This window comes from Pipistrellus hanaki, assembly GCF_964339955.1.
Source record: "Pipistrellus hanaki genome assembly, chromosome: 14".
Lineage (NCBI taxonomy): Eukaryota > Metazoa > Chordata > Mammalia > Chiroptera > Vespertilionidae > Pipistrellus > Pipistrellus hanaki.
The window spans coordinates 49,731,858-49,757,094 of NC_140516.1; the positions used below are offsets into that span (position 1 = coordinate 49,731,858).

At 51.9% G+C, this 25,237-nt stretch overlaps 1 protein-coding gene and 1 long non-coding RNA gene across 2 annotated transcripts in view; one reads left to right on the plus strand and one right to left on the minus strand.

The window, feature by feature from the left end:
- The window catches only part of RGS10 (regulator of G protein signaling 10), a 30,831-nt gene extending 16,338 nt beyond the window's left edge, over window positions 1-14,493 (minus strand). The window contains exons 1-2 of the mRNA XM_084904627.1: window positions 14,176-14,493; window positions 504-622 (exon numbers count right to left, since the gene is read on the minus strand). Of these exons, the coding sequence (XP_084760753.1) occupies window positions 504-622; window positions 14,176-14,224 (168 nt within the window). The 5' untranslated portion in view covers window positions 14,225-14,493. The remainder of the gene's footprint in view (window positions 1-503; window positions 623-14,175) is intronic.
- Window positions 14,494-16,628: 2,135 nt separating this feature from the next.
- LOC311632791 lies at window positions 16,629-21,701 on the plus strand. Its single transcript, XR_014796826.1, has 3 exons — window positions 16,629-16,830; window positions 20,128-20,200; window positions 20,656-21,701. It is a non-coding gene; the product is annotated as an uncharacterized lncRNA (long non-coding RNA).
- Window positions 21,702-25,237: the final 3,536 nt, after the last annotated feature.

Consider the following 25,237-nt stretch of genomic DNA (forward strand, 5'->3'; position numbering starts at 1 on the left):
CCCCAGACTTAAGGACACACTTCGGTGGAACTCGGGCAGATACAGGAAACTCTTCAAATTCACACCATCTTCTTCTGACACGTGGGTTACTGCTGGACAAAAAAAGTTATTTCTAGGCAGCTCTGATGCTTCTCCATCCATCAGCTTCCTCTTGAAGTTCAACTTCACTTGGCCAGCTGTTGTCTTGCCTGTCTCACCCGGTTAATAGCCCCAACACACAAAAGAACAACCCTTCTGCTCAGAGAGTTGCCCCCCTCCCCTCCCAGGCATCACCGAGCTGGGCATTCTTTGTAGATCCTGTCAATGAACATGGTATGTCTTCCCCATTGTCCCACCCCCTCCCACTCAGCTATATGAAACCCAGACACGCTCTGTGCATGGCCTTCGCTGCTGGTTCATGACTTTCCGTCTTGGCATTGACAGCTGAGAAGTTCTTATTCTTGAGTTGGGACAGTGCCTCCCCACACACCCATCTAAAGCTCAATGAAAAAAAAAAGGCAAACCCGAAATCTTTTCACGCCTTCCGGGTCTTCGAGCAGATTCTCCAGAGAGGCCGCCCACTTGGCTGTGCTCTTGGGGTTCTGATGGCTGCTGCTGGAACTCCCATCACTGTCGTGGATGTCTGCAAAGCAAAGTTTACACTGTGTGTGCGACCCAGAGATACTATCATTTAAAGACATCTGCACACAATCACCCTTGAGGCTAACGGACATTAAGTTAGGTGCCAGAATCTACTCGAGGCCCTTAACCCAGTGAGCTCACTCTAGCCCTGACAACAAACAACTTTACGAAGTGGGAGCTGCCATCCCTCCATTGTACAGATGAGGAAAACTGAGGCTCCGGGCGACGAAGACACTTGTCATTTCCCGACGCTCCCCTTACAGCCTTCCCCCACCCCTGTGTCCACCGGCCAAGTGCAGGCAGCCCGCAAGCCTCATCCTCCCAGGCACCTGGGCTCAACAGAGTCTCCTTCCCCATCACACTTTCTGTCCTATACTTGTCATGTTGAGCCATGACTATAGACATGACTGACTCTTTCTCGTCTGAAAGCTCCTGTGTATCTTGTGTCTCCAGCAAGTAGCTCGTTGCCTGGCACACCAATCAAAGTATGTGCCAGGGCCGGGACCAGGCTGGGGCAAAGGAGGCCCTGGCCACAGGTGCAAAATGTAAAGGAGCTGCCAAAACACGCGGACATCAAGATATTTTCATGCACAGAAACCGCCCATGGATAGAGCGTCTGTCTGAGGACTGAAGGGTCCCAGATTCGATTCCGGTCAAGGGCATGTGCATTGGTTGCGGGCACATCCCCGGTAAGGGGTGTACAGGAGGCGGCTGATTGACGTTTCTCTCTCATCGATGTTTCTAGCTCTCTATCCCTCTCCCTTCCTCTCTGTAAGAAATCAATAAAATATATTTTTTAAAAGAAATTTTTATGCAATATTTTGAAAAAATTGAAATGAATGCAAAACACCCCATAACGAGCAAAATACCAACACTGACAATAAAGGCAGGATCGTTGTTACTGATTTTTCCTTTTCCCCCGGGCTCCAGCATGGAGCCGTTAACTATTAATACATGCGTGAACCGAAGGATTGAATGACTCTTTGTACCCGCCCATCTGCTGCCCTCGCTCACTCCAGACGCCTCCAAAGCCCCTTGGCTAAGGGATCGGGCACAGGGGACCTCCAGCTGGCACACGTTAGCTGCTTGCCTGGAGGAGGAAGCGACAGCACAAACACGCCCCAGTCTACAGGCGCTGGCCCCTTCCAGGGAGGGAAACCATGGAATGTACTTGGGAAGAGCCCAGGGCTCACACGCAGTCTGGCCAATTCAAACCGTGTGACCGTGGAACACAGACACCCCCGGAGCCCGGGTTCCCCACGGGCTAAAAGGGGAAGCTTCGGGCACCTGGACGCTCTCTGTGGATCCCAGCAATGCTAGTTCCTCTCTCCCCTTCCCTAAAAGACTATCCAGTGACTATTTCTGTAGCTAATGCTTTTTCCTCCATTGCCTTTTTCTTCTTCTTTCAAAGCAGAGACATGTTTCTATAAGGAAACGTCTGAATCTAGGAGGAAATAAGCTTTTCACGAAGAAATCGGACAAACTGGGGGGAACCCTTTGTAAAGTACAGGATTGTCCAACCCAGTGGTCGGCAATCCGAGGTTCGCGAGCCACCTGCGGGCTCTTTGGCCCCTTGAGTTTTTAGCAAAGGCCAGCTTAGGGGGACCTTAATGTAGTTAATAACAATGTACCTACCTATGTAGTTTAGTTTAAGTTTAAAAAATTTGGCTCGCTAAAGAAACTTCAATCATTGTCCTGTTGATATTTGGCTCTGTGGACTAATGAATGAGTTTGCCGACCACTGGTCTAAGCACTATGCTGTGCACCTGAAACTAATACAGAGTAATGTTGCATGTAAACTGTGATTGAAAAACAAAGACTAAATCAGCCAAGCAGATGAGAACGAGGATGGCTGGGAGGAAAGTTGAATCAGAGCACATTGGACTTAGTAGTCATTCAGCTTCCATGACCTCTCACATTCTACTGGGGATCAACACACGCTTCACTTTCTCCAGCAGCTGAGACTCCATCTCCCAGCAGCGAGGAAAACTACCTGGATTTGAGACCATCTCGGGCTGACTTGGGTTAAATTAGGCGGAAGCCAGGACCCCCATGGGAGGCTGTGTTCCTTTTTTTATTATTATTATTATTATTAATATATTTTATTGATTTTTTAGAGAGGAAGGGAGAGGGAGAGAGAGTCAGAAACATTGATTACCTGCTTCGTGCACACCCCCTATTGGGGATGTGCCTGCAACCAAGGTACATGCCCTTGACCGGAATCGAACCCATGACCCTTCAGTCCGCAGACCAATGCTCTAACCACTGAGCCAAACCGGTGAGGGCGGGAGGCTGTGCTTCCATGCACACTGGCAATGGAGCGTGGGAGGGAACGATTTGGGACAAATCCTTTCCTTTCATGGAGAAGCGGACTCTCGGGAGCACATCGCAAATGGACCTGCCGCCTCCTTAAAGTGAGCCCCCGGTTCGTGGCCGCTACCTCCCCTTCCTGCGTGCTCTGCAGACGCCAGCGGGAATGGCAGGCCGAGGAGCCCTGGGCTTCTCCCCAGCGACGTGTAAATCAGATTAAGAGATCATTATGAGAGGACACGTCTGCAGCCGCGCTCGCTCTGCCAGGCCTCTCACTAATGCGCTCTTCTGTTCTTGACCCCGAGGGCGCCGCTGGTGAGCTGACCCCATCTCCCGGCAGAGCCCCTCTTAAGTGAATAGACCTAGAGACACAGGATCGGGCTCCGGGAACAGCCTCCGGCGGCTGCGCGTGCCTCTCGCTGTTGCAGATCCATCGGTTGGCCCTACGTCTTCACCCTCGGCCTCCAAGGATCCCAGAACGCTTGGCATTCTTTTCCGTCACAAACCAAACCACCGTTGGGGTCTCCACTGACGTGCTGCCATGCAAATGCACACACGCGATGGACTCCCATTCCGCTAAGAGAGCTCTGGCTGGCGGAGAGCTGAGGCAGCGGTCCCCACCACTGGACAGCGCCCTGGACAGCGGCGACCACCCCTCGCCCTTCATTCATACGCTGACCCTTCTGCATGTCAGGTTTCCGCAACCGCTTTCATTCGAACCAAAGGTTTTACCATTCAAAGCCCACTGATGGAAGCTAGCTGCCTTATTTTATGGAGCCCGGGGAATAACAGATGCAAAGGGCACCTGTCCCATGGGAGGTGACCAGGAACGGCTGGATGGAACCTGACAGTCTTTCGATTGGATTCGGGCTCTCGGTTATGCCTTCTTTCCTATCATCCTTCTTGATTGGTATTAATACCGATCGATCGGTCCGAACAGATCAGCATTTGCAAACTCCATTTCCTTAACAGCATCTCTCTTTCCCGAGCCATTATCCCTGACCTCCAAGGAGACTGCGCAGAGGGCCACTCCCTGGAGCGCTGCTCTGCAGACCACCCCGAACTCAGCACTTCCGTTCCTCGGGGTCTGTCCCCCGCTCAGCAGACATCTGCTACTTTTGGGTGTAGGTAAATAAAGGTTTCCTTAAGCCGTCTCAATTCCCTCTAAACGTTATCATCAACCCAATAACGCACAGGAGATAGAAATAACCTCCTCCATAGCAAGCTGGTTCACGCTCTGGACCTCAGAATAAAGCAGAACCCGGCTTCCCAGCTGCTGGCGCTTGGAGCCACAGCGGCCCGGGACGCTCTCTCCTTCGATCGGAGTGTCCACTGGCGATGGATTCCACAGGGAGGCAGGCTGGGAGCACACAGCGGGGAGAGAGGTTACACCTGTTTTTCAAGAACCTCAAGCTAGGAAGGAGTTGTCGGTGACAACATCTGTTTCAAGGTTGTCCAGCTCTGTTTGCTTTTTGTTGTTCTTTAGTTCAATTGTAAAACATTTTTGTAACTAAAAAAAGAATGAGAAGATGGCTCCTCGGGTAGGCAACTAGCCGCAGCCGCACACAACAATTTCAATAAAATACAACTAAAATATAAAATGGACATTACCCAGAACTACAGGAAAGTCGACTGACTGGAAATCCTACAACAAGAAGCAAGGAGAAAACCAGAAGGAAGCACGGAGAAGCTGTAAAAGCCTAAGGTACGGAGACACGCGGCGCACGCGAAGAGGACGGAGCCGGAGAGGAGGGAGGCCGAGTGCCTGGCGGGCGTTCCCTAGCGGAAAGGAGATAAAACTCCGACTGTGCTGGGCCCCCGACTGCTCTGAACCCCCGTTCTGGGCCAGACCCCGGGGACTCAGGCTCAGCCATAGGGAGCTGGGCTGTAAGTCGGAACCCCGGGGCAGCGGAGAAAGGAGGTCCCGGAGGCGCGCACACTGTCCCCAGAGAAGGGACGGTCGGCTGTGCCGCGGGATTGCCCTGACGGGAAGGAGACTGGGGCTGTGAACGCCACCTCCAACTCCACTTCCAACTGAACTGAACCCCAATACCGGGCTCATTGGGGGAGAGCATAGACTGTTTGGCAGCAGGCGGAAATCGAGGGCACCTTTCTCTCAGAGGCGCCGGCAGCGAGCACTGAAGGACCCGCATAGGGCGGGGCTGACGGAAGCCAAAGCTGCAGGCTCCACCCTGAAACCCCGTCCCATCTGTAACTGCGAAATGCGACAACAAAATAGATCACAAACGAAAGAAATGGAGGACAAAAAGCGTCTGGATATAGAGTTCAAATCTACGCTTATAAGGTTTTTCAAGAATTTCCTAGAAAAGATGGATAAGGCCTATGAGGATATGAAAAGAGATCAACTAGAATTAATAAGGAGTCAACAAGAAATGATAAGGGATCAACAAGAAATAAAGAATACATTGTCTGAAATAAAAAAGATTCTACAGAGTCCTAAAAACAGAAGGGAAGATCGCAAGAATCAAGTCAAAGATTTGGAACATAAAGAGCCAGAAGACACTCCTCCACAGAAGCTAGAAGGCAAGAGAATCCAGAAAATTGAAGATAATGTAAGAAACCTCTGGGACAACTTCAAGCGAACCAACATCAGAATTATGGGGGTTCCAGAAGATGAGAGAGAGCAAGATATCGAAAACATACTGAAAGAAATAGTGACAGAAAACTTCCCCCACCTGGTGAAAGAATTTGACTTACAAGTCCAGGAAGCACACAGAACTCCAAACAAAAGGAATCCAAAGAGGACCACACCGAGACACATCATTATTAAAATTCCAAGAGCAAAAGATAAAGAGAGAATATTAAAAGAAGCAAGAGCAAAGAAGGTAGTAACTTATAAAGGAGCACCTATACGATTGTCAGCTGACTTCTCAACAGAAACCATGCAGGCCAGAAGGGAATGGCAAGAAATATTCAAGGTGATGAATAGCAAGAACCTACAGCCAAAAATAAGCTACCCAGCAAAGCTATCACTCAGAATCGAAGGCCAGATAAAGAGCTTCACTAATAAAAAAAAGCTAAAGGAGTTCATCACCACCAAACCAGAATTATATGAATTGCTGAAGGGGGTTCTTTCAGAAGAGAAAGTAAACAAAGATAAAAATTATGAACAACAAATACGTAATTATCAACAAGTGAATCTAAAAACCAAGGAAATTAAAAAAATCTGATGAACAATATTAACTGTTGAATATAATAGAATCAGAGGTATGGAAGGGGAGTGAACTGACGATTCTTGGGGAAAAGGGGAGAGGGGGGCGTGGGAAGAGACTGAACATAAACTGTGCACCTATGGATGAGGACAATGGGGAGAGGGGAAAGGGCAGAGGGTGGGGTGGGAACCTGGTGGAGGAGAGCAATGGTGGGGGGGGGGGAAAGGAACATTTGTAATAATATGAAAAATAAAAACTTATTAAAAAAAAAAAAAAATAAAAAAAATAAAAAAATAAAAAAAGAATGAGTTCTGCCCTGACTGGTTTGGCTCAGTGGGTAGAGCGTTGGCCTGCGGACTGAAAGATCCCTGGTGGGGGGTGTGCAGGAGGCAGCTGATCAATGTTTCTAACTCTCTATTCCTTTCCCTTCCTCTTTGTAAAAAAATCAATAAAATATATTTTTTTAAAAATGAGTTCTGTACCTCTTGGGCTCTTGAAAGCATTTTAGATCTTCAGACTTTTGCAGACACAATCCTTACTTTTCAGTAACTTTATTTTCAGATGAATCTGCCATTAGCTGATAGTAAACAAGTTGTTTACAATGTTCTGTCTCATAATGACTCTCTGGTGTGAAACTGAGGCACAGTAAGGTACCGGTGGCCCGGCTAGGACATGGGGACAGTGGCCAAGCCCAGGCAGGCCTGCTCCAGAGGGCCTGCCCCTTAGCACCAGGCTGTGCTGTCGTTTTTACTCTTACTATCTGCTGATCTCCACACTCACAGAGGCCAGAAGAGATTACAGCCATCACTCCGCGGGGAGAGACTGAGGAAACTGGGTAGGAGTCCAATTCCGCGCCGACCAAAACTCCCCTCCGACGGTGCCAGGACCGTCTAACATGCAAACACATGTACGCGCACTTCCCGCCCACGCGTATGCGGCTCTGTGTGGCTTCTGGCTTCGGTCAAAGCCATTGTGTCCCAGACGGCGCGGCCTCCGGTGCAGGTGGCGGGGCCGGGGCCTGAGCAGGTGGTGCCATGCATTATTCACAGCTGCCATGACGTCACCGCTGCCAGAGACCTTCTCCGCACACCGCCTCCCTGGACACCCATAAAGGCATCTGCAACACTCCTCGGAGCTGAGTGCTTTCAGTAGGGATTCCTGCCGCTGGCCTGCAGGAAGGTCTGGGCAGGGATCCTGCTCTGACAGTTTCCCCAAGTCAGATAATATGTTAGTGAAAATCTGAAAATCCAGTGCCTTCAACAGCAGAGTCAACGTGCAACCTCAAAGGGTCTGTCCCAATTACCTCTAACCCAGAGCACATTAAACATTCAAGCCCAGGAAGAGACAGGAGTGTTAACCCTAAATTCTGAAGTACAACACACACACACACACACACACACACACACACGTGCGCATACACCATACTCCTCTAAGTTACTAAAAAAAAGTATGCACCCCACAACACGTATTTCAACCCCAGATCACCTCCACCACATCAAACATGCTCCATTTAAAAAAAAAAAAAAAAAAGTCACCCCGACTCAGAAGCAGCGAGTGCGTTCGTTAGGTCCCGTGATCTACGGCAAGCTCTGGAGAAACTGGGTCATGGAAACACTCTATCTTCTAAATATCACTTAAGCGTTTGTCAGCCCCCGTCTCCAGCTTCTGAGAATAATTACCCATCAGGCACGCAATTCCCTGGGCAGGGAGGTCTGCGTGAACTGCAATTAGCCGAAAAGAATAACAATAAAAAAAAGTGTGCAAGTAATCATAATAATAGCCAGCGTCCAAGAGCGGGGCGGGCAGCGGGCAGCGTGCAGGGGGTTGGCTCGGCTCAGAAGCCACATCTCGGCCGTTTCCCAGGAGGCCTGGGGCCCCCCGAGAGAGCCTGGCGCTCAGGCTGTACCTCCAAATGGCCCCTGTGCACCTGCCCGCACCCCACACGGCCCGGCCCCATCCGCCCTGCCAGCGCCCGGGGGCGGGTGAACCCAGGACACCTGCCACGGAGGGGGGCCGTGCTTACGTTCCATGCTCCGGGTCCGCAGGGGAGGTCCGGGCAGCCCCAAACCCTCTGCCTTCTCAGAGGCGCTTCGTGTGAGACAGCCCGGGGGCTGCAGGCCTCCCAGGCACCCTTGGGTCCGAAGGAAAAACAAACCTCAACATCCTCTTTTGAGTGGACTAAACAACAGATGGCCACTGGTTTTCAGTTTCCACCAGAGGGAAGGAACTAAGTCGGCCGGGCTGGTCTTTGCAGCCTCCCTAGAATCCTCACTCTCTAGGCAAAGGCCCAGAAAAAATAAGCCTGCCCCCGGGAACCCCGTCCTGGGGGCGGAAGCGAAGACCCTGTTACTATGGTTTTCACTTTCCAGAAGCCCCCGTGCTTCCAGGAACCTCCTGTGTATTCCTAACCCGGCCCTCGCTCTCCCGCTCCGTGTCACTCTCCCTCGCCCCCTGCCTCCAGGCACGTAAGTGACTCTCCCTCCAGCGTCAGCCGGGCAGACTGTGCATGTGCTGGGAGTAAGAGCTGTGTCTTCCTGCCGTTTGGGGCAAGCAGAGAGGAGAGTGGCAGCTGTGAAGTTAGCTGGCACTTCCTGAGCACTGACCAGATCCCATCTCAACTTCCCAGCAACCCTTGGAGGTGCACTGTTGGTCCATTTCACAGATGAGGAAACTGAGGCACAAAGAAGTGAAATAACTTGCTCCAAAGGAGCAGGCCAGGCAGCAGACGAGTTAGGGTTCAACCTGAGGCCATCTGGCTGGAGAGCCTGGGCAGGAAGGGGCTGTGAAAGATGTAAAAAAATAAAAGGCATGGCCCCTTACCTCACAGAACTTAAAATTAACTGAGGAGTTGAGACCTGGAGTTCCCAATGGCCATCTGCCTGCAGTGCCACGGGCTGGCACCAAGTTTCCTTCCCTGGCCCATGAGGAATGAGAAGAAGAAGCACCATGTGAGCCCTGGCTGGTTTGGCTCATGGGTTCGATTCCGGATCAAGGGCATGTGCCTTGGCTTGCAGGTTCAATCCCGGGCCCGGTCAGGGGTCGTGCAGGAGGCAACCAATCGATATGTCTCTCTCGTACTGCTGTTTCTCTCTCCTCCCCCCCATCCCCTTTCCCTCTCTCTAAAAAGCAATGGAAAGAAAAACCAAGGAAGCTGTGTGGACAGGGAAAGACAGTCTGGGATTTGGTGGGGTTTTCCTTTTTTTAACAGACGATCACAGCTGTGTGCATGGTGGATGGTCCCAGGGAGGGCAGTCTTCCTCTCCCCTCCCCCAGGGCCTTTCCCGAGAAGATCTGTGCAGCACAGAGGTCTCCACATGAGATTATATCTTCCCTCTGATCGGGGAGTGAAGGTGCCTGGCATTTGTGGAATGATAAAGATGGTTGGTGATGGCTTTGCTTTTAACATCCCATCTGGAGAGAGGAAGAAAGTAAAAAATAATAATAATAAAAAGGAAGGAAGGCAGGGAGGCAGGAAAGAGAAAAGTCATCTCCATCTTCATTCTCTAAATACGTATCTATTTTTTAATATACTTATTGATTTCAGTGGGGAGGGGAGAGGGAGAGAGACATAGAAACATCAATGATGAGAATCATTGATGGGCTGCCTGCCTCCTGCATGACCCACCCTGGGGATCCAGCCCAAAACCCGGGCATGTGCCCTGACCAGGAATCGAAGTGTGACCTCCTGGTTCATAGGTCCACGCTCAACCACTGAGCCACACCAGCCAGGCTAAATATGTTTTAATGCGATGACCAAATAGATACTGAGTGAGGTAGCTCTGGGCTTGGGGCAGAGATCTGAGTTCTCTGCTCTGTCCCTCTGGAAGTGGGCAGCTCCAGACAAGTCCCTGACCGGGGGGCGGGCCTCTGCAGCTGCCCAGGGAAAGGTGCCACGACGGGCTGTGTTCCGGGGAGAGAGAGGGGTGGCAGGAGGCTGGAAGAGCAGGTTTGCCAGATAGAGGACACCCTCCGGAGCCAAGGCACAGAGGTGGGGGAATGTAGCCACCCAGGGGCAAAGCTGGGAGGGGATGGAAAGGGGCAGGCCCCATGAGGGGTCCCTGAGCACCCCGCAGAGGAGAGAGAAGAGCTGACCCACAGCAGGGCCCGGAGAGATGGGGACGCGCTTGGAAGGGCACGGTGCCCCGGAAGTCTGCAGGGCACTGTTTCAGTCCCGGGGAGGCCTCCTGACAGTGCTTATCGAGGCGCGGAGCGGCTGCTGTCCCCCGCCCGGCCCGCGCCCGCAGCCCCCGCTGGGGCGGCTGTCGGGAGCGCTATCTGGGGGAAGCAGGAGCAGCCGGGAGAGTAAATTTAGTTTAATTTGAACAGCGACTTCCCAGAGCCCGGGGGGCGGGGGCAGGGGCTGGGGATTACTCAGCCGCGGGAGGGAAGTGGCTCGTTCACCCAGGAAACGGGCACCTGGCTAGGCTTCCAGAATGCCTCCCGGCGGAGAGGAAAGGACTGGGCTGGCCATTCAACGTCAAAGTCAGTGGAAGTAAATACAGCACCAGGAGCTCCCCTACAGAGCTGACACCCCGACTCCGCTGGCTGTGTGCTGACCACGCCCCAACCAAACAACACCCTGGCCCCGCCAGCCTCTCGCTGCCCCTGCCCCACGCTCCCTGAACCCAAGCCCAGGGCCTCCCTGAACCCCAAGCCCAGGGCCAGGGCCTCCCTGAACCCAAGCCCAGGGCCGGGGCCTCCCTGAACCCAAGCCCAGGGCCGGGGCCTCCCTGAACTCCAAGAGCAGGGCCAGGCCGTTCTGCAGGGAGAGTGTCCCAGGCGCCAAGACTGCTCTGCTGCTGGGTTGTTAAAACAAAGGCATTAAAATTGCTATGTCAACTGTCATCTTTAAATAAAAACTTAAGCCCAGCAATAAATCTGAACTTGGACCCGAAAGTTTAATGGGATAATGCATAACACGACCGAGGGAGGGCTGCTGGGAGGCTTGGCTGGCAGATGGGGATCCCGCCCGCCCCCTGGGGGATCCGCCTGTCCCCCAGACTCGGTCAGGTCACAGGGCTGTGGCTTTGGCCTTGGCTTTGCTTTTCAACTAAGCAGCATCACAGTTGCCATCAACAGTGCAGGTGGCTGCGGGGGGCAGGGTGGGGGGGCAGAATCCTTCGGGGGGGCGGTCTTCACACTTTCAGGGACATGAGAAGCACGGGCGGGGGGGGGTCCTGTGGGCATGGGGCCACTCTCCCTCCAGCCTCGGTCCCCAGAAGGGTCTGGGGAGAGCTCCCTCCCCCTCCACCCCCGTGTGGCTGTGGAGCACATTCTGAGAAACCTCAGGGAGGAGAACAAGGGAATCCCACCTGAAACCTTGGAATTGGGGGCCGGGAACGCCAAACCCTCCGCTTAAAGACAGCGTCTGCAGTAAGAGAAGGAGGAAAGGTCCAGAGTAAAAGGCGCTGGGAGACGGGGCTGCAGCCAGGTCCAAATCAGGGGTCCTGCAGGGGTGGGCCCTGTTTTTGTGGGGCCACTTTAAGAAAATTAATTCAGCCCTCGCTGGTTTGGGTCAGTGGATAGAGGCATGTGGGGCATGCAGGAGGCAGCTGACCAATGATTCTCTCATCATGGATGTCTCTATCTCTTGCTCCCTCTCCCTTCCTCTTTGAAATCAATAAAAATATATATTTTAAAAAATTTTTTTAAAGAACCACACACGCAAAATCAATACAGGGTCCCGTGGATCACGTGGCTAGCTTCATAGTACCTTTGCCTCGGGGCCCACATGCCCCCTTTCTGACTGGCTCCTTCTTTTGCTGGGTGAGACCCGACTGGCAGGACCTGATTTGTCCTTTCCCATCAGGGGGACAGACTTTAAACCTAAACATCGTAAGGAAACCCAGCCCTTGGACGCCAGGCAGCCAATTCCAAGTCACGATCTTTTAGCTACTGACCTCCCTACCAGCGACCTACCCACATTCTATCCGGCTCCAAACGCCTTGTCCTGAAAGAGGCACATTCCACTGGTGTCCCTGAAACTGCCCCCAGTCTTTCTGGGGTGCAACCCGCCCACATGCAACAGTACCCTAAAACCGTATCTGGGCCATAACTCCGTCATTCTGTTTGGAAGACTTCAAACCCAAAATGATCCAAAGCAACCTGAGCAGGGATGTTCGCAGCAGCTCTGTTGTAAGAGGTGGGGGGGGGGAGGGGGCGGAGAAGCCAACCACACGCGAGTACTTATTACACGCCAGGCATTGGGGCTTCATATGCGTTCGTGCATTTAACCCCACATCTCTATGAAGCCCACTTTACAGATGGGGAAATCGATGCAAAGGCGTATCGGCAAACCAGGGGGTGGAGGGGAAGAGACTTGATTGCTAGCATTTGCCCATTTCCATGATGTAAATATCCAATAGCAGCCCATTTCAAGCTAGGCATGGATTGGCAACCAGCTCCCCAATTTCCCAACAATTTAGCAGCTGGCTCAGGGGTCACTGAATGGTCATCAGGGTGGGAGCCAGGAGTTTAACTCCGGAGTGCAGCCTCCAGCAGCTGCTCCACACGTCTGTGAACGTCCGGCAGGAGGGAACGGCTAAACGGAACACACACACGGAACTGCTTTGACCCACAGTCCATACGACCATATTTCCATGACCACTAACAATAACCCTGTGGTGTTCTACTTCATTAGGGTTGTCCTGAATATTAAATGCAATGATCTGCATAACCAGACGAAGGGGAAATCAGCTCCAATTAAATGCTCAAAAAGAAGAAATTCCCGGCTGGTGTTGCTCAGTGGTTGAGCGACAACCTATGAACCAAAAGGTCATGGTTGGATTCCTGGTTGGATTCCATGGTTGGATTCATGCCAGGGTTACAGGCTCGATCCCCAGTTAGAGGCAAGCAGGAGGCAGCCGATTCGCTCTCATCATTGATGTTTCTCTCTCTCCCCCTCTCTGAAATCAATTTTTAAAAAAGAAATGTTTGTTTGTTTTTTAAAAGGTAGCTATGATTATTCCACCTTGTAGATCCTTATCTGCATAGACAGACAGGTTCCCTGGCTCCTACGTGGTGGAGATAGCATTCAGGACCCAGCCAGTCCGGATCCAGGCCACCCCCTAACCACAACGTCCCCCATAGAGTGATCTGAGGTGGAAAGAGGGTGGGGACCATGTACAGACTCAAGTTATTCTGGAAGTGGGAGGCAGCAGGAACGCCTCTGAACGCCTGAGCCAGGGACACCTGGATTCTTCATCACCAGTTACCTCACAGCTCCTGCCTCGGCTCCCTGGGCTGTGGAGTGGCCGGGACCAGAGGTATCTCACCGGGTGGTCCTAGAGGTGACGGGCAGTTCACAGAGCAGGGTGGACACAGGTCTGGACCCACATGGAGCACCCAAAGGGGCGCAGCTATTGCTATGAACAAAAAAGGTGGAATCAAGGACAGGTTTCCTCTTCACGGTGGGAGTTTGGTTGATTGGTTGGTTGGTTGGTTGGTTAGTTGGCTGGTTGGTTGGTTGGTTGGTTGGGGTTTATTGTCCTATCAGGTTGCCCCAAATTGTAGCTCAGGCTGGACCAGAGTGACAGCCAAGACGAAACCCTTTGTGCCTAATGTCATCGTTTCCCTGACAGAAACGACAGCGGGGTCCTCTCCGCCCACCCTCATAGTCACGGTGTCCTCACGTTTTGGCTGTAGGTTCAGGGCTGAAGGCGCCCGGCTGCCCCGTCGGAAGCCCGAGGCCAGGTCCCGCCGCCTCCCGGGCGCCCAGCGGGCACCCCGGCCCCGGCGCCCGCGGCGCAGACAGGCGAGTCCGGAGCGGGGACCCAGCGGCGTCCGGAGCCCACTCGACATGCAAAGTTTGGGGCGTTCCGCATCTCCTCTCCCCCCGATCACTGAAAAGAAGACGCTCTGGTTCCTCCTTCCGCCAAACTTCCTCCCGGGCGGGCTCCGCGCTGCCGCCGCCCCGGAGCCGCCGCTGGAGCAGCTGGAGCGGCGGAGCCGCGGGGAGCGCCCAGCCGCGCCCCAGCCCGGGCGGGAGAGGAGGGTGCTCGGCGGCTCCTCGCGGCCCCGGGGCGCCCCGACCCCCAGCCCGCGGCCCCGGGGCGCCCCGGCCCCCGCTTACCTGACTGGGGCCGCTTCCTGCTCAGCCGGCTCACCGCGCGGTTGAACATCTCCGCGGGCGCCCGGCGGGGAAGGGGGAGCGGCCGGCCGCGCGGCGGCTGAGCGGGAGGAAGGCGAGGAGGAGGAGGAGGAGGAGGAGGAGGAGGAGGAGGAGGAGGAGGGAGGAGGGAGGAGGGAGGAGGCCGAGGAGGAGGAGGCCGAGGAGAGGAGGAGCCGGCTCCGCGCCGCCCCGCCGCCCTCCCCACCAGGCGCCGCGTGGCGCGCTCGGGGTGCCCTGCCCGCCCGCCCCGCGGGGCCTCGCAGTCCCGCCCAGGGGTGCCAGGCGGCCAGGGTGGGCCCGCGCCCGGGATGGAGACGCTCGCCCAGCAGATCCCGCGCCCCCGCCCCCCCCCCCCCCCCCCCGGGATTTGGGAACCGCGCCCCAGAGGTTCCCGCGTTCCCGGCCCCCGGACTCGGGCGATGCCGCCCCGGCCCCGCCCGGCCGGCTCCCAACTCCAGTCCGTCCCGGGCGCCCTCTTCCTGCGGCCCCCGGACTCGGCGCGGCGCGCACCTGGCAATCGGCATCCCGTCTGGCGACGCCCAACTTGTCACCCATGTGCCCGCCTCTTTATTTTCCGCGTCGGGGTGGCTGTGTTCTCCGGGGAGGGGCGCTGCAGGACCCCCCCGCGGGTTCCCAGCCCCAGGTTTCCAGCCCGGGACGCCGAGGCCCCGCGGTTCTCCAAAACCTGGGTGGAGCCCGTGGCCTCCGCTTCCCCGCCCACCCCCCACCCCCGCCGGGGTCCGGGGTCCTAGCGCTCCCCCGCGTGCCCACCGGAGGCTTTGGGGGCGCTGGGCACGCCCGCAGATGGCGGTGGGGCATGGCCAGGGTCCGAGCCGCGGTTCCCCCAAGAGGGATGAGCGGAGCCTCCGCGGGCGGGCGCCCTGGGCGACACCTGCCCTGGGCTTTCAGGCTCCGGGGGCGGGTCTGGGGCAGTTCTGTGGGAACCCCATGGGCTCCATCGCAGGGTGATGCCTCTCCTGCGCCCGGAGGCTGGCCCGGGACACACTTCTCTAACTTCGGGGCCACGTGGCACGCCTTCCGCGCTCCGGCTCTGCTGTTTCCCCTCCCGCCGCCCAGCCATCCGCTCCGCGCAGCGCGCCCCACTCCGATCTATTATCTCGTTTCTTCTGCAAAACACCCCGAGAAGCCATGTCATTAGCCCCGTTTTCTTGAGCGTTTGCTTTGCAAAGAATTGCCTTTCTGGCGAGTCTTATTTTCCTCCTTGTGATCTGGCTTTGTCTCTAAATTGGACTTTATTTTTAGCTGGGCTAATTGCTATTTTTCTAAACCGATCCCCAGTCACTGCTCCCCCCCTTCACTCCCCCCCCCCTTTCGCAATATTTTCTCTAGTTGGCACTTTCTTTTATATCTTCTATTCTGAGCTTCCCGTTCTGCTCGTTTTTCCGCCCACCCTCTCAGTCCCGGTTCACCCCATCTCTGGCCCTGGGGTTGCGTCTCCTTTCTCCCGCTAGACGCCCCCTCACAGCCAGTGTCCTCTGGTCTTTCTAAGCACGTTCCCTCTCTGCTCCTGGGAGAGGCTTTTCCGGTCCTGAGAGTTCCAGGGGTTTGGGGCTGCAACTCCACGGTGATTAGGAAAAAGGTTAGAATCCGGCTCAAAAGCTCAAAGTTTTCCTTTAAAACATTTTTATTAAACATTCAGTGCACCCCGAAAAGTTGATCATATATGCAAAATGTCAAACCATGACAAAGCGAACCCTCCCTAAGCCCACCACCCATCGTCACCAGGGGTACATCTTCCCATAAGGAGGAGAACAGATGGGAGGAGGACAGAACAGCCCCCTGGAGGCCAGAGCGGTTGGGAGGCTGGGGCAGTCTTGAGCTGGGAGGTGAAGGGTCTGAGGCAGGGCGGGCTCAAGAACTGCTGAGGAGGAAACCTGGGTTCGGTGGGTTGTCACTAGTTGTGTGATCTGGCTACAACCCATCTCCCCAAGCTCCCGTTTCTGCATCTGCAAAGCAGACTGGTGATAACTGTGGTTATTTGTATTCCTAGCACCTAGCACCACGCCTGGTAGAAGATGGCACAGAAAACTCATAGCCGCTGTTGTTACTTCCGTACTGTGCACGCTCCGTAAATGCCGGCAGAATGAGCATTTTGTCAAACTTGGGGCTGGAACCCTCCGTTTCCTTCTGGGGAGAAAAACGATAAATGATGGGGACGTGCCAGAATCCATGCCCTCACTTCCCGGGACGAGGGGCAGCGCGGGCCGGGGTCAGAGTCTGAGCCCAGCCGAGCCCCGGCCCGGCCCCGAACCCCAGCCCCGGCCCGGCCCGGGCCTCGGCCCCGCCCACGTCCCAGCTAGCCCCGCCCCCGGCCGCGCGCCACGCCCACGTCCCAGCTAGCCCCGCCCCCGGCCGCGCGCCACGCCCACGTCTCAGCGAGCTTCCCGCGCGCGCGCGCGCCCCGGCTGGCGGCTTTCGGGGCTGACGGGCCGGGCGGGCCGCACAGCCTCGCGCTCCTGCGGCTCCGCCGGGCTCCGGGGTCGCCGGGGCCTCGCCGCCAGGGTGGGGTCCCTGCGGGGTTCCGCCCCCCTATCCCCCCGGCGCTTTCCCGCTGCGGGCGGCGCGGCCCGCGCCTCGCCGGAGGCCGGGGACAGAGTGAGTGTCGGCGGGAGCGGGGCGGGGCCGCCGGGAGCCAGGAGCTCCGGTCGGGGGCGCGGCCCGCGGTCGGCGGACGGGGCGGGCGCGGAGCTCCCCTCCGCTCAGTGGAGGCGGCAGCGATGCCTCCGCCGCAGGCAGCGGTCTCCCTGGGTGAGCGTGAGACTCAGACCCGGCCGGCCCTGGGCCGGGCGCGGCGGCATCTCCCTGGACGGGGTCTCCCAGACTTCCCCCGGGATGGGGATCACCTGGTGGGGACACAGAGGTGAAACTGTGCACTTACCAAGCTCAGAGCACTAGGTGAGTATACAGTTTTACCTGTATGTTCCCAGAAACTCGAGCTTGGCACTTCTTAGTTGGGATTCGGGAATCTGGAGTTTAACCACTCCACCAGGTGCTTCTCATCGGGAGAGAGGTTTGGGAAACACTGGCCCTGGAAGATGGCAGGCGACCCTGACCCAGGAAATGAGGCAGGAAGTTAGGCCCCGACCCATGGTATGGAGGTTGCCTGGTCCACCCCCTGCCTTCCTGAAACACTCACACACACACACACACTCTCTCATACTCACACACACTCACACACACTCTCACACACACACACACACACACACACCCTGCCTTCCTGAAACACACACACACACACACACACACACCCTGCCTTCCTGAAACACACACCACACACCACACACACCACACACCACACACCACACACACACCCTGCCTTCCTGAAACACTCACACACCACACACCACACACCACACACACACACACCACACCACACACACACCCTGCCTTCCTGAAACACTCACACACACTCACACACACTCTCATACTCACACACACACCCTGCCTTCCTGAAACACTCACACACCACACACACACACCACACACCACACACACCCTGCCTTCCTGAAACACACAGACACACACACACACACTCACACACCCTGCCTTCCTGAAACACTCACACACCACACACACACCACACACCACACACACACCCTGCCTTCCTGAAACACTCACACACATGCACACGCACACACACACACACACCCTGCCTTCCTGAAACACACACACACACACACACACCCTGCCTTCCTGAAACACTCACACACACACACACACACACCCTGCCTTCCTGAAACACTCACACACACACACACAGCTCTGGTGCGGCCTCGGGCAGGCTTGTGAGTGCTCCCCAGCTCAGAAGGTGGCCAGGACTGTCGGAAATACAGTGAAAACAGAACAGCTTCAGATTTCCCTTGCTGTCCTGTGAGTGTATCAGTACGCACTCTGGTAAAGGTTTAAAACACACAGTTTAAACTTTGCTTCAGGACAGAAAAGTCCGTCCTGAAATCGCTCGTGTCTTGTTTTGTGGGTGAGGACCTCAGAGCCGGCTCCGCAGGTGGCGGGATGGAGGACAGGCGCCGAGCCACCCGGTCCAGCTGCAGCCATCAGCGCCACCTGCGGTTTGCACGCGGCTGCGGCGCCTGCCATCCGCGCAGCATCGTCCACGTTCTGTGGATCGTCTCAGCCCTTCGCCAACCCTGGGAGTCCTCTGGGCAAAAGAGGACAGCACGTTGGCCCCTTCCTGCCCCTGCTGTTCCCCCTCTGGTTGAGCAGCCTTCGTTCAGACCAAGCAGGGAGCAAGAGGCCAGGATGTTATAGTAAAGCAGAATGTCCAAGTGATTATTGATTGACCTTAGAGTTTCATATTTTTTTATCCTACTCAGGAATTTTAAAATACTGGTAAGCTGCAAATACTACCACAGAGTCTCTGAACATATATTTTAGAATCTCTTAACAAAGAATATGCTAGGCCATTTGAGGCAGGTGAGATATAGTAAAATAGGTAAGGAAATTGTATTTGAGTCGAGCGATCCAGGTACCCATCCTGGCCACATAGCAGACCAGCTATGTGTCCCTTAACACAGCCCCCTGGGATTGGACAAGAGAAGGCTGCCACCCACATTCAAGGGTGTGGCATTCACAAGCAATAAACAGAGCATGTGGCACAGTGCCCAGCACATGTAGGCACACAAAAATGTACTCCAATCTCAATTACACCCCCTACAATGTTGTCTCAACAAATAACAAACTTTCGCCTATACACAGTAAAAAGAGACATTTTTAAAAAAGAAACTATCGAAAGTTGGCAGGGTTAGTAGTAGTGATGCGATCGCCAAGCAGAATGAAGAGAGGCAAGTAAACTGTTAGGACTTCTCTGGAAGGCAAGAGAGGCTGGAGTGTCAAGATGCGCTCTTGGTAACAAATGTAAGAGCCTTCAGAATGTTTATATACCCATTGGACCAGTGGATAATTCCACAAATGGTTATGCCAAGGAGAGAAAAGATGCAAAGACTCATGTGCAAAGTTGAACATCACAACTCTTCTTTTATCAGTGTATTTATGGTAGTTATTAATGCCCATTAATGGAATGACGAAGTTACAGTAGTATCCTATATAATAAAGAGGTAATATGCAAATTAACCCTCACACCCTCACAAGATGGCTGCCTATGATCAGACTGGCAGGGGGGTTAGTGAGAACAAGCAGGCTGAACAAGCGACTGAACAAGCAGGCTGTGTGGGGCAACCAGGCCAGCAGTGGGAGCAGTCAGGGTAACCAGGCTGGGGGGGGGCGGGACGACGTGCAGTAAGAGGTGACCAGGCCAGTGGGGGGGAGCAGAGGGGCAATCAGGTCGGCACACAGAGGCAGTGAAGGGTGATCAGGCCGGCAGAGAAGGGCAGTTAGGGGTGACCAGGCAGGCAGGCAGGTAAGCAATTAGGAGCCAGAGGTTCAGGATTGTGAGAGGGATGTCCAACTGCCAGTTTAGTCCCAATCCCCAGCAGTTGGACATCCCCTAAGGGGTCCAGATTGGAGAGGGTGCAGGCTGGACTAAGGCGACTTCCCCTTCCCCACGCAAATTTTGTGCACCAGGCCTCTAGTATCCCTATGATGGAATATCGAACAGTTGTAAGAACTGTGTAAAGAATATTTGGTGATGTAGGAACATACATATCATGAAGCTTTCATTGGGAGAAAAAAAAAAAAAGCAGGATACAAATATAGAGAAAATTTTCCATCATGGAGAAGAGAAAATGCCAAATGTTACTAAATACAGTAGGAAACTATGCCAATTGTTGCTAATAAGGCATACATTTTATTATGCTTTATGGTGCCTCACAGAAGTTGTACTTTTTACAAATAGAAGGCAAGACCCTCTACCAGCAAAAAGATTATGACTCGCTTTATTGCAGGACTCACTTTATTGCAATACTCACTTTATTGCAGTGGTCTGGATCCCATCCACAGCATCTCCGAGGAGGTATTCGTGCATTTTTATCTCTAGATGATGGGATAACAGGTGAGTTTAATTTTCATTATATTTTCCTGTTTGGCAAAATTTCTGCAATGTTTATACCTTTAAATCAGGAGCGGGGGATTCGGTAGTTGGAAACTGGTCAAAATCTCTGCTGGGTCTAATCTATAAATATTTAAGCTCTCGTTTCTACATCAGTTTTGCTCTCTTTAAACTCTGACTTTCCTCTGGGAAAGGCAAGCAGATGCCTGCTTTTCCCACCTTGTATTTCAAGTCGCACACTCGGGCCGTATCCCAGCGCAGGGATCTTCCGAGTCAGCTACTCCGCTGCAGGTCAGGAGCTGGAGGCCCAGGTAGCATTTGGGAGGACAGGCCAGGGCTGGTGCTCGGTTTCCTGGGTCAGGTCGTCAGCAGGCGGTCTTCCCGGGATAGCACTCCATCCTGTGCCGTGCTGCATCCGTGAAGATACGCCCAAAACGGAAACCTTTATGCATTTTTAGATTATATGGCGATTCCTGCTGAGCAAGGCACATCCATTCTATCAGCATGTGGTCATACTTGCGTGTTCCAGAAAGGCATTACAGAGAAAACTGGAGAGGAAACCAAAGATGTAATTCAAGAAAATCGCCCAGATTGAGGAGCACATCTCCAGACGGAAAGAGCTCAAGTAGTAGGCACAGTGACAGACCTACACCAGCATGAAATCTCAACACGTAGACAATATCCCTGCTGCGTACCAAGAGCACACTGCTGGTGGGAATCGAAAGTGGCACAACCACTTTGGAAAGCCGTCATATGTGACATGATTAAAAGATTCACTTTATAAAGGCAATAGGTTACGTGACTAAAACTTATGACCATCATGTAATACTTACAAATTTCCATCACCATTTATTAAAAAGAATAGACATTTTGTGAACTAATCACTGTATAAGACAGAATTCAATTAAAAATATAAATTGTTTTTAATTCATATTTAAAATGATAAAAATTTAATGGTTTTTATTAAAAGTCTTATGGTTATTCATCTATGCTTCTAAAACTAACCTCCAAAACTCTAAAATGCTTCTTAAAATCATAAAACCCAACTGAGACATAGAAAGCAATATTGAAAAGAGAGATCATTTATCAAAATGTTCCCATTTCTGATTTCCAGCTACCTTCTACTCAGCCATCACATCACGCCTAAAAGCTATTTTATGTCTGTTTTCACTTGTGGTTGTAGAAAATATGTGGGAAAAGGTGGTAAACGTATTTTAAAAAATCATCTGACAAAAATGCAGGGACTGCAGAGCATTGCATTCTTGCTTGAATTGTAGCCAGGTGGAGAATTTCCTAAAAGTCTGTTTCCTAGATATACATTGACCAAATTCTCAGAAAACGTACTTTGGCTCAGCTCACAAGTTTGATATTTTTGTCGGGTGTTAAAGGAATATTACATGCAAAGTTTTGTACCATAAAGGCATTTAAAAAAAAAAAAAAAAGCTAAAATAATATACAAAGCCATAACTCAGATTTTGAAGATACTTATAGTAAAAAAAGTGTGTATGCACATATGAATCAACGTACGTGCCTGCATGTTTATATGAATATAAAACATGCCTGTATGTATATATGCATACATGTGCCTGCACATGTATGCATATATACATACACATATTTAAATGAGTTTGCAAGCAAGCCGAAAAGCCGGGAAAGTGGTTGGCACAGCAGCTGGACAGATGCACTGGAGAGGCAGACAGTCTGCACAACTCCCATCTCGCTGGAGCAGGCATTCATTCCAGAGACCTGGCCATCGTCAGCTCCAACGTCTGAAGCCCAAAGATGTCTCCCTAAAGAGGAATTTCTGGTTCTCAGGACCATCAGAGGCTCTCTGCTGATGGAGACGGGAGGTCCATTAGCAGTGCTTCCTGCCATATGCTTCCAGGCATAAATGCCAAGACTTCCCTTAAACATCAATCCCACGCATTTGCATAATGGGCTATCAAGGGCTCTTCTGGATCTCGTCCATACTTTGAAGGGATTTATAGATGCAGGTAAAATCAACCTCAGTCTTTCCAGCTGCTCTCAGAGGCCGCTACCCCCAACCTTCATCAGTCAGGGTCCCCAGAAAGCTTTTTCACCCTTCACAGGAATGGCAGTAAATTCTCCAAGTGCTCACACCCAGTTCCTAACTTTATAGGCTAAATGGATCTGTGACCCTTGGGGAACAGTCGGTAACCTGCTACATTTCACAGGCATGTAGGATCTCCCAGTGTTGCTGATCTGCTTCTTCATATCTGATACTTATGGGCCTTTAGATTAAAAATGCCAGATTAGAGACGCCAGGACTGTGCATGCACAGAGGACACTGTGAGGATGTGGTGAGAAGGTGGCCATTTTTAAAAATTACATCTTTATTGTTGAAAGTATTACATATGTCCCTTCTCCCCCCTCTGTCCCCTTCTAACCCGCTCACCCCCCACCCCAGGCCTTCCCCACCCCACTGTCTGTGTCCATGGGTTATGCATCTATGCATGCAAGCTCTTTGGTTGATCTCTTCCCACCTCTGCCTTCCCTCTAAGATTCCGCAGTCTGTTCTATGCTTCTGTGTCTCTGGATCTATTTTGTTCATCAGTTTTATTTTGCTCATTAGATTCCACATATGAGTGAGATCATGTGATACTTGTCTTTCTCTGACTGGCTTATTTCACTTAACATAGTACTCTCTAGGTCTCTCCATGCTGTCTCACAGGGGAAGAGATCCTTCTTTTTACTGCTGCGTAGTATTCCATGTTGTAAATGTACCACAACTTTTCTATCTGTTCATCTACTCATGGGCACCTGGGCTGTTTCCAGATCTTAGCTATTGTAAAGTGTGCTGCCATGAACATAGGGACACATACATTCTTTCTGATTGGTGTTTCCGGTTTCTTAGGATATATTTCTATTTCTATTTAGATGTTTGACCTAGGGATCACTGGGTCAAAAGGCAGTTCCATATTTAATCTTTTGAGGAAACTTTTTTTATATGTTTTTTATATGTTTTTGTTCATTTTTAGAGAGGAAGGGAGAGGGATAGAGAGATAGAAAAATGGATGAGAAACATCATCAATTAGCTGCCTCCTACTGGGGATCGAGCCTGCAAGCCAGGCATGTGCCCTGCTCAGGAATTGAACCTGTGACTTATTGGTTCCTGGGTTAATGCTCAACCACTGAACTACATCAGCCGGGCTCCATAATGGCTGCACCAGTCTGCATTCCCACCAGCAGTGTACGAGGATTCCCTTTTCTCCACATCCTCACCAACACTTGTCATTTACTGATTTGTTGATAGCCATTCTAACAAGTGTGAAGTGATACCTCACTGTCGTTTTAAATTGCATCTCTCTGATGACCAGAGTGACTTTGAGCATTTTTCCACATGTCTCGTGGTCATGTGAAGTGTCTTTGCCACTTTGGAGAAGTGTCTAAGCCACCCAGGCTGTGGCATTTTGTCATGGCAGCCCAAGCGAATTAATATGGTCATCATTGGCCTTTGCCATTTTCTGTCACTAATAATAAAAATAAAGTTTAACCTTTATTACCAATATATATATATATATATATATATATATATATATATATATATATATATATATATGTGCTGGATTAAAATCACCGTAAGGCAATGAAATTTGGGGAAGGGTGACACCTGAAAGGAATAGTATCTAGGACCAAGCAGAGGTGATTCCCCTGTTCATTTCCAATGTGACGTATAAGTTAAAAATGATAGTCCTCACTGTGCTGGAAATACACAACAGAAAATTGACCATCTTCGCCATTCAACTTTGTAAAAGTAATTTATTGATATTTGAGAGAGGGAGAAGAAACAGACCAAGTCTGCAACCTGGGCATGTGCCCTGACGGGAATCAAAGCAAGCATTGCACCAGCAGCCTCTCCCGCAGGGACGGAGCCCAGCGGAGCCATGGCAGGCCACCTTCGCCACAGTTAAGTGTTCAGTCAGTAGGATACGTACTCACATTGCTGTGATCCAGATTCCAGAACATTTTCATCTTGCAAATCTAAAACTGTGCCCATTAAACAATCCCCTTTCCATCCCCCTCAGCCCCTAACGACCTCTACTCTACTTTCTTAGAAATCTGACTGCTTTAGATACCTTGTGCAAGTGGAACCGCACGGGCATTTGTCTGTGACTGCCTTATTTCACGTCGCTTAATGTCTTCAAGGTTCATCCAGGTTGAAGGTGTGTCAGAATGTCCTTCCTTTAAAGGCTGAATAATCATCTATCGTATGCCTATACATTTAGTTTATCTGTCAGTGGACATGAGTTCTTCTACCTCTTGGCTATTGTAATGCTGCTATAAATATGGGTTTGGGTCTCTTCATATATCTGCCTTCAGTTCTTTTGTGTATGCACCCAGAAGTACAATTGCTGAATCATATGGTGATTCTGTTTTTAATTCTTTTAAGAACTTCCATATTGTCTTTCACAACAATAGCACCATTTAACAATCCCACCAACAGTACACAAGAGTTCTAATTTCTCCATAGCCTCGTCAACACTATTTTCTGGTTATCATTTTTCTTTTGGATAAAAATGTATAGTATGCTGCTGAATTCCACATTTATGTTAAAAATAAGCAAACTAATCTATGGTCATAGAAATCACCAAAGGGTGATTATCTTAGAGAAAGAGCGGAGATTAGACTAGAAAAGAGCATGAAGGTCTTTGCCAGCAAGGTCCTGTTTCCCAGTCTTGGTGCCACGACACAGATGCGTCCACTTTGTGAACATTCTGGGCTGTGCACATGTGTGGTTTTCTGGGTCACGTTCTAAACTCCTCAGACCAGGCAGAAGGCGATTGCAGTAGTTCGTTTGGATGGAAGATGGTAGTTCAGACTTAGGTAAGGATAGGGAGCAGGTGAAGACAAGATCTACAGTGACATGATTTTGTTGTTTCTGCTTTTGCAGTCTAATAAGTCAAACAAAATCACCACCAGACTTAATGTCAAAATTACTAAGCATTTGCTGGAAAGAGACAATAGATTTGAAAACGGTTATAAATTCTTGAGAGTAAATGCAAGTAATTTCCAGATACA